The sequence below is a fragment of the Filicampus tigris genome, chromosome 12 (assembly GCF_054856515.1).
Source record: "Filicampus tigris isolate MCC_2025a chromosome 12, RoL_Ftig_1.0, whole genome shotgun sequence".
NCBI lineage: Eukaryota > Metazoa > Chordata > Actinopteri > Syngnathiformes > Syngnathidae > Filicampus > Filicampus tigris.
The window spans coordinates 18806473-18815962 of NC_141228.1; the positions used below are offsets into that span (position 1 = coordinate 18806473).

General features: G+C 45.0%; 1 protein-coding gene across 2 annotated transcripts in view; it reads right to left on the bottom strand.

Annotated features, from left to right (window-relative positions):
• The window catches only part of ralgps2 (Ral GEF with PH domain and SH3 binding motif 2), a 68201-nt gene that overhangs the window by 8170 nt on the left and 50541 nt on the right, over positions 1 to 9490 (bottom strand). For both annotated transcript variants that reach the window (XM_086047878.1, XM_086047877.1), the window contains exons 10-14: positions 1878 to 2015; positions 1305 to 1395; positions 1153 to 1220; positions 236 to 374; positions 13 to 164 (exon numbers count right to left, since the gene is read on the bottom strand). In XM_086047878.1, coding sequence (XP_085904004.1) covers positions 13 to 164; positions 236 to 374; positions 1153 to 1220; positions 1305 to 1395; positions 1878 to 2015 — 588 coding nt within the window. The remainder of the gene's footprint in view (positions 1 to 12; positions 165 to 235; positions 375 to 1152; positions 1221 to 1304; positions 1396 to 1877; positions 2016 to 9490) is intronic.

Here is a 9490-nt window from a genome sequence, read left to right on the forward strand (position 1 = left end):
CCTGGTGCTCACCAAGTGAAATGCCGCTGGACAGCGTGGAGCTCTCGGCTTGACCTCGAGTGGGACTGTTGCTCTCCATCACGCTGTCGTCCAGCAGATGGCGCGAGCCGGCGTTGGGGAACGTGGCGCTCTTGAACTCCACTGTATTCATCTTGTGGATGAAACTACGAGGACGCGGCAAATGTCAGCACCAGCTGGCAAAAAACGGCGACGTAAAATGCCCGAAAAGACTAACTTGTAGCCAAGACTGTGACACTTGCGGTGTCCGTAGGGAAGCAGGTTCCTCGGGGAGGGGGGCGTGGCCGGGACTTTGGTGCCGTCGGCCGCCACCGAGCACTTGCGGCCGCACAGGGGAGACGCCGATGCCTCCTGGCCTGTGGGATGGAGAGCCATAAATTGGGGGCATTTGAAAATTGAAAAAGTACCATCATCTACTCATAATATACACTTATAGAGTATATACACACACCGGATTCGATTTTGCAAAGGAGCACAGACATGATCCACAAACGTTTTATTGGACTCATGAGCCCAAAATGAACCAAAGCGATGGAAAGGCCAGTATGGAGAAAGAAAGGATCTTTTGATCCAAAATACACAAGCTCATCAGTGAAACATGGTGGAGGTAATTTCATGGCTTGGGCTTGCATGGCTGCTTCTGGAGTGAGCTCATTTCTTTTTATTGATGATGTCACTCATAACGGTAGCAGCAGAATGAATTCCGAACAGAAAAATGCATCCACAGTAATCGGGAGAAGCTTTGTCATGCAACAAGAATGACCCAAAACACACTGCCAACACAACAAAGGACTTCAAAAAGTGGAAGGCCTTTAGACTGATCGAGACAATCCCCCGACCTGAACCCAATAGAGCATGCATTTTATCTTCCAAAGGGAGAAATACCCAGAAACAAACAAGAACTGAATGAAGCCACAATAAAGGCCAGCAAAAGCATTTCGAATGAAGAATACAACAGTGGGTGGCTTCAAACAAAAGATGCTCTGTCCTGAGTTGTTCAACACATCTACATGTAAATAGCATGAAATAAAAGCTGTAATTATGAAAGCCAAATATCTTGAGTAAATAACAAAAACACAGGTATTGACCTTGCCATTCCAATAATTCTGGAGGGAACTAAAGCCTGACACTCACCAGCAAGATCCTCTTTGGAGGCGTTAGCACGCGGCGTGCTGGTGCCCGGCTCGATCCTCTGCGACAACCTGAACAAAAGCACGTTGGTAAAAAAAAAAAAAAAAATTGCCGGTCTCGAGAATCCGCGCGATTCCGGCCGAAGAGCCGCTTACTTGTAGTTGTCGTCCTCGACAAACTTCTGCAGCTCCTCGATGTACCTGACTGAGTTGAGGTACTTTTGTATGTGAGGCAAGAGTGGGATATCTGAAAGACACATGGACACGTGTGTAGGAAAGGAATGGAGCTCGGCTCAATGCCGCAGCCAACTTTTCACGCAAAGATCGCATCCAGATTTGAATTGGCATTTGTCTCGTATATTGCCCCGTATTGCATTTCACCCGATTACTAACGTGTGGTGTGACAATTGCTTTCAACACAACAGTGATTTCCAGTGATGCAGAATTCCACGCCGACTTCATTCTGTGTCGGTGCGGTATATTACCATCACAGGCAAAACAAGACCTCAAAAACTGCAAAATACTAAGGTGCCTTGCTTCTGTAAAGAAATACTATGTCGGAAGGTCGACCCCCCCCCACTCACACACATTCTTCGGGCCTGCTTATACAGAATACTCTTCACGTGGGCAGTCTCCTACCTTTGTTACCGTGTATTTCCACAAAAAAACCGCTTTAATTTGGGATCCGGTTCTCGTACTCTACCAGCGAAGCTATGTTTCTCAACTCACCGTAGGTACAGGATCTCTGCAGGTCCGATATGATTCGGAGAATGTTATTCATCAGGTTGGACCGCTGCTCGTTCTCCAGGATGCTGCCCGTGGAGGGGTAGGCCGAGTCCACATAGGTCAGGTCGGACAGGTACATCCCTAGAGAGAGAGAGAGAGAGAGGGCGAGAGGATGGAGTTGGGTTAAGCTTCATCGCATCGAATTGAATGCCTCGCCAAATGGGGACAAGGGCCATCTGTTGGCGGTGCAACAAAAAACACACATTTCTCTGCGAGTGCAGCTCATTACAAAGCAAAGACAAATACACAAACAAGACTGGGAGCGCTAACAGGGTCGGATGCCAGGTCTAAGGCATGCGCGTTGTTCCATGTTTGACTAAGTCGACACGGGCGACACCGAGCAAAGTCGGCGTTGAGGTAAAAATCTTAACTCAACTTCTCCCTGCCCCCTTTTGCCTCGGACACTCTGGCTCAGATCCTTCGCCTCGCAAATATTAACACAAAGCCTCACAGGCAGGAGCGGCTACTCGTCATTCCGAAAGAGGGATTAACTCATGAAATTCGGCCAGCCATTCGGAGCGCAGCTAAGACCCTGAGTACCCCATTTTCAAGGATTTTGACCCATCTTTGAAGGCCCACAGAATATTGTTTTATGACTATATAGACATTGGACCTACCAAAAGAAAGATTCTTTCATCAGAAAAAAGTTTATTCCTAGCATTTGTCATTCCTAAGTAATCTGCAGTCGAACATTAGCAAGTTTCACTGAAAATCCTGTTTCTGGAAAAAAAAACGAGGGTTTAAAACTTCAACTTTGACACCAATATTTTTGGTATACCTCAGATATATAAACAGTACTTTTATGTAAAAGTAAATTCTAAAAAAGCAACTTTGATGACCAAAACCAGCCTATGTTGGCCATCTATTTACAATTTGCAAAAATGTATGAACACTGTGCTATATACAGGGCGCGTTCATGTGTGTGCGTGCGTATGCGCGTGTTAACTTCAATCCCTAGAAGCGTATTTTTTGGGGGGGAGATTGGAAGCCCACGAAAGGATACGCAACATATTTTCAACACCTCAATACATGGTGAGAGTTGTTTTCGCACAAACCCAGTGATATGTCACTGCCAAAAAGTCCTGGCCTCCGGTTTGCTTAATTTCACACTTGATGGGTGAGCAGGCACCCCAAAGACACAATCGTGTATATCCAGGCCATTATTAGTCATTTTTCCATAATACCCCCCCCCTCAACGATGAACATGAAAGCAGATGGAAGGCAACTCATCGCACAGCTGACATGTCGGCTGCACCTTGGCTTGTTTCTTGCTAGCAGATCCACGTTGTTTGGTTTCCATAAGAGAAGCGACAGTTGGCGCAAGATGAGGTGAAAGTGAGCCAAAACACAGACAGAGGTGCGAGATCCTTACGGGCTCAACCAAACACGTCCAGCGTATCAACAGTTTTTTTTTTTTTTTTCTCTCGGAATGAAAAGCGGAGACATTAACGCATCGGGGGACGCGTCCCGGGGATGATTGCAAGTGACAAAACGTGCAGAAAGAATGAATGAGGTCATGGAATATCACCGTCTGCATCTGCGAGACAGAAAGAAAACTTTCCCGTCGGCTAAAGTAGATGATGTCGATAAGAGTAGAGTAGGCAGGGTCAGACAACACACCCGGAGTGAGGTTCGCTCCAATAAGACCGCCAATCAGTCAGATCTCTGATCCGGCTGGTGGTTCCCGCCAGCAATAGTTTTGTAATAATGAGAACCTACACGTCGCAGGAGGAGAAAGCGGGCAATCAGGAGACTGGAAGCCACGACGGGGCAGCATTCCTAAAGAGCAGACAATCAGGTAAATGGGGGTAAACACATAAAGATAATTGGGCTAAATTTGAGGCAGACTCCACCGCTTCCGATCAATGTCAGCAAAAAGGCCTGATTGTCGGATTAGGCTCATTCCTCTTAGTATATGGTGAACGGTTCCAATCTCAAATCCGTATGTTTGTGGTCAACATCAAGTTGGGCCAAGCCACCAAGTCTGTGATGTGAAACGCAAGGATAGACATTCACGGACCGAGAAGAGTGTGAGAATAAAATTTATGTACGCGCATAATGATAATCGGTGTTGTGCCTTTCTTATTCTTTTTGGGGTAAACCCAACAACCTGCCTTTTGGATCCAATTCCCACATTTCTTTTTAAGACATTTTATGGATTTTTTGAAGAACAAATTTTAAATATAGTCAATTGCTCTCTTCAGACAGGCGTCTTCCCAGCTGCCTTTAAAACGGCGGTGGTGAAGCCCCTTCTGAAGAAGAGCGGTTCTGACCCGAGCGTTTTTAATAACTACAGACCCGTATCCAACTTACCGTTTTTAAGTAAGATTTTAGAAAAACTGGTTTTCATCCAGTTGAATCATTTTTTAAATACAAATAATATTTTGGAGAAATATCAATCTGGTTTTAGGATGAACCACAGTACGGAGACTGCTCTTTTAAGGATCTTAAATGATATTAGGTGCACTGCAGACGTGAGAAAACTCACAGTCTTGGTGCTACTGGATCTAAGCGCTGCTTTTGATACAGTAGATCACCAAATTTTATTAAATAGACTTAAAAATCTAGTGGGCATCTCTGGTACTGTTTTTGACTGGTTTTATTCCTATCTCACAGACCGATATTTCTTTGTAAGTATGGATACTTGTTCCTCTAAAATCAATCAATCAATCAATCACATTTTATTTATATAGCACTTTTCATACATAAAAATGCAACTCAAAGTGCTTTAAAACATTCAAAGCAAAACATAGAATTATCTTCAATCAAAAGAAAAGATAAATTATTTAAAAGTTGTTGAAAGCCAAACTAAAAAGGTGTGTCTTGAGCTTCCTCTTAAAAATATCAACAGTCTCTGCAGACCTGACATCCTCTGGCAGGCTATTCCAAAGGTGAGGACCAAAATGGCTGAATGCAGCCTCGCCATGCATTTTGGTCCTCACCCTTGGAATAAATAAAAGGCCGGCGCCAGAGGACCTCAGGATCCGCGAGGGCTGGTATGATAAAAGCAAATCAGATAAATAAGATGGCCCAAGACCATTAACACATTTATAAACTAATAAAAGTACTTTAAAATCGATCCTGAAACACACAGGGAGCCAATGCAGCAATTTCAAAACTGGCGTAATGTGCTCCCGCCCTCTGGTTCTCGTCAGCACCCGAGCGGCTGAATTCTGCAGTAGTTGCAGTGGTGAAATGCTCTTTTTCGGGAGGCCAGAGAGCAGGGCATTACAGTAATCTAAACGACAGGAAATAAAGGCATGCATCAGCACTTCCGTGTTAGCCTGAGAGAGAAACGGGCGGACTCTGGCGATATTCTTAAGGTGATAAAAACCAATCTTGGTTACATTTTTAATATGAGGAATAAAACTGAGCTCAGAGTCAAAAATGACGCCAAGGTTCTTCACACAGTGTGAGGGATTAAAAATGTGTAGTTTTGGTAAAAGCTTCTCTCTCTGACCTTCGGGACCGATAACTAAGACCTCAGTCTTGTCCTCATTGAGCTGTAGGAAATTATCTGCCATCCATGACTTGATATCTAAAATGCAATTTAAAAGGGTATCAATGGGTCCTGTGTCATCAGGAGACACGGCAATATACAGCTGCGTGTCATCAGCATAGCTGTGAAAGCTGATGCCGTGTCCCCTGATGACATCCCCGAGGGGAAGCATATAAAGATTAAAAAGTAAGGGGCCTAAAATCGAACCTTGAGGAACCCCACATTTAATTTCATGAGTTTTAGAGGAACAAGTATCCATACTTACAAAGAAATATCGGTCTGTGAGATAGGAATAAAACCAGTCAAAAACAGTACCAGAGATGCCCACTAGATTTTTAAGTCTATTTAATAAAATTTGGTGATCTACTGTATCAAAAGCAGCGCTTAGATCCAGTAGCACCAAGACTGTGAGTTTTCTCACGTCTGCAGTGCACCTAATATCATTTAAGATCCTTAAAAGAGCAGTCTCCGTACTGTGGTTCATCCTAAAACCAGATTGATATTTCTCCAAAATATTATTTGTATTTAAAAAATGATTCAACTGGATGAAAACCAGTTTTTCTAAAATCTTACTTAAAAACGGTAAGTTGGATACGGGTCTGTAGTTATTAAAAACGCTCGGGTCAGAACCGCTCTTCTTCAGAAGGGGCTTCACCACCGCCGTTTTAAAGGCAGCTGGGAAGACGCCTGTCTGAAGAGAGCAATTGACTATATTTAAAATTTGTTCTTCAAAAAATCCATAAAATGTCTTAAAAAGAAATGTGGGAATTGGATCCAAAAGGCAGGTTGTTGGGTTTACCTGGGAGAAAACTCGAACAAGTGTCCTTGCATCAACCAGGGCAAAACTTTCCAGTGTTTCCTCATGTAAATATGATTGTCCGGGTTTATTAAAACTTGTGTTTTGACGGGCTAAAAGACTGGATCTTATGTCATCGATTTTACTTCTGAAGTGGTCTGCAAAGTCCTCACAGAGAGCATCTGTTGGTCTCTGTGGGGACTTATTAAAATCAGAACTAGTTAAAAGTTCAAAGGTGGAGAAGAGAACCCTGGGGTTGTTTTTATTGACTGTAATGAGGTTTGAGAAATAGGAAGATCTTGCCAGTTTTACTGTTTTATTGTAAGATTTCAGTTGTTCGCATAAAATTTCATAGTGTACTGTAAGTTTACTTTTTCTCCACCTCCTCTCTGCACTCCTGCATTTTCTCTTTGATATTTTGATAGCATTGTTTCTCCACGGGGGTACAGTCTTTGTTTTTGTTGTTTTAATTAAAAGTGGAGCTACTGAATCTAATGATGATTTAAGATGTAGGTTAAAATTGTCAACAATAAGATCACAGGGTGCAGGTAAAATGTCAGCAGGAGTGTTTTTTAAGATCTCGATAAAATTTGCTGCCACCTCAGAAGATAGGTAGCGTTTCTTCACTGTTCTGACCGGGACTGCTAGATGGTTAAAACTGGCGATGTTAAAATAGACACAGTAGTGGTCTGACACTGCCAAGTCAACAACAGAGGACACACCAGCAGACAAGCCATAGGTTATAACCAAATCCAGGGTGTGTCCTCTGTTGTGAGTTGGCTGCAAGACGTGCTGTTTAAAATCCAAGCAGTTTAAAAGGTTTGAAAAATCTCTGGATAGTGGGTCCGAGATGTTGTCCATGTGTATATTAAAATCGCCAGTTATTAATATTCTGTTATAACTGGAATATAAAATGGATAAGAATTCTGAAAATTCTGTAATAAAAGAAGTGGAATGATGGGGAGGTCTATAGACGGTAATGCAGAGAATAGGGGGACTGCTAAAAACAAAGGCATGGTGTTCAAACGATAAATAGCTGCTAAAAATGATCTCCTTTGATAAAAGAGTATTAATAAAAATTGATGCAGTCCCGCCTCCTCTTTTGCCATCCCTTGTAGAAAATAAAAAGTTAAAATTCGGTGGGCAAGCCTCGTTGAGAGCAACTGGAGCATCTGTACCAAGCCATGTCTCAGACAAAAGTATACCATGTAAATTATTGTCTAAAATCAGGTCGTTTATGATAAAAGTTTTGTTTAAAAGGGAGCGCACGTTCAGCACGGCCAGATTAATTATTGTGCTGGACGTGCGCTCATGGTGGTACGAATGAGCAGTATTAACATATACTAGATTACCACTGTTAAAACCACGTTGTTTGTGTGTGCAAGGGAAGCGTCTGCCGGTGATGGTTTCAATGGGAAAATTGTCCGATAGTGGTAATGATAATGAGGGCCTGCAGGGGGAGCTAGTGAGGGTGGTGGTACTGTGAGCAGCTGGTATTGGCCTGTAAGTGATGGTAGTGACATTGTCATTGCAGCGTTTATGAGTAGAAGAAGAAATATGATTGGTAAACAAGAGTCAGCTGGGAGTGGAATTGGTTACGACATGGTGGATGTTAGCGGCTAAAATCTTGCTACCAAGAGAGTTCGGATGAACACCATCCGGCTGGTAAAAAGACGGGCGATTCCAGAATAGGTTAAAGTTGTCAATAAAAGCAAAGTCAAGGTGGCCACAAGTGCGTAGGAGCCACGTGTTCAAGCTTAAAAGGCGGCTGAAGCGCTCGGCTCCGCGAGACAATGCCGGCAAAATGCCACTCACCCAGACCGAGAGATCGCAGGTTCTTAACAAGGCAAAGAGGGCGTGAAAGTCTCTCTTCGTCTGCTCAGACTGTCGGCGTATTGTCTCGTTTGTCCCAACGTGAACGATGAGCCGGGTAATGGATGATGGCAGAGAGTCAAGAACACCCGGCAGGATGTTAACTATGTCCATGACTTTCGCTCCGGGAAAACAGCGGGTGACGCAGCCGGGATAGTGAGTACGTCTAATGGTGCTGTCGCCAATTATAACGGTGGTCGGTGGGTGACGTGAGGAGGGAACGCCAAGGGACTCACCACCGGCGGAAGATTCACGACCCCACTGTCCAGGATGGCTCCGCCGAGGCCGAGTGAAGACGGTGGATGACACCGATGAGTGTCGCCGATGATGCTGGTGATGACGACCACCCTTGTACCGGGACACCGCGTCCCGGAGCAGCCCGACGCGTGAGTGGACGGCCGTGTCACCGGCGGACCCGCCCAACATGGGGTTCCCGGCCGAGGTCGTCGCCGTGGGTGGCGGGGAATCCGAGGGAGCCCCTGGGAGCACAGCCCCAGCGTCGGACGCAGCAGTCGGTGTCTCCGACTGCTGTAGTGCAGTGATGGGAACAGGAGACTCACTCGCCAGGGCGGCGAACCGATTCCCCAGGACCAGTTGGGGGCGGTGGGGTTGCTCCCCGGCCCTCCGGCCGCGGGACACCACCTTGACCCAGGTGTCACTCTGCAACGGTGTCGAGCAGGATGGCCCCGGGCAGGCAATTGGATCCCACTTCGCCGTGTCCGAGAGGCCAGCCGCCTCAGCCGTCATTGTCGCCGACAGGATTTCACGAGCGCGCCTTCTCATGACCACCGCGGAGAGTTCGGGGAAACGGGTCGCGAAGCAAGAGATGACCGATTCCTTCTCATGGAGCTCCTCTGAGAGACGACGAATATCCCTTCTTAGGTCAGAGATTGTCTTATTTGCCTTCTCCAGCAGGCCATTGTGTTCGTCGCTGTCGTCTGAAGGCATTTTAATACACTAGCTCCAAGCTAGCCCCAAGCTAGCCCGTTTCCGTCTCACGCTAGCTGTATGCTAGTCCGCGAGATCAAGCGACCCAGAGATTAACAAAAATTTAAATAAATAAAAAATAAGATAAAAATAGTCTCCAAAAATTAAAAAGAGTAAAAACGCAACGCGCAGGTGAGGTAGATTCGAAGGCGAAAGTGCAGAAGTGCAATCGATACCATCCACGTCCAAACTCTGACGTGGCAGGAAAAACGCAAACTGATTGATTGATTGATTGAAATGTGATTGAAAAAAATATAAATAAGTGCCTAGGATTGAATGGCTGGACGGTGAAAAGACGAGTAAATTCGTCAATGGCAGTGAATGAGTTAAAACTCATGAAATTAAATGTGGGGTTCCTCAAGGTTCGATTTTAGGCCCCTTACTTTTTAATCTTTATATGCT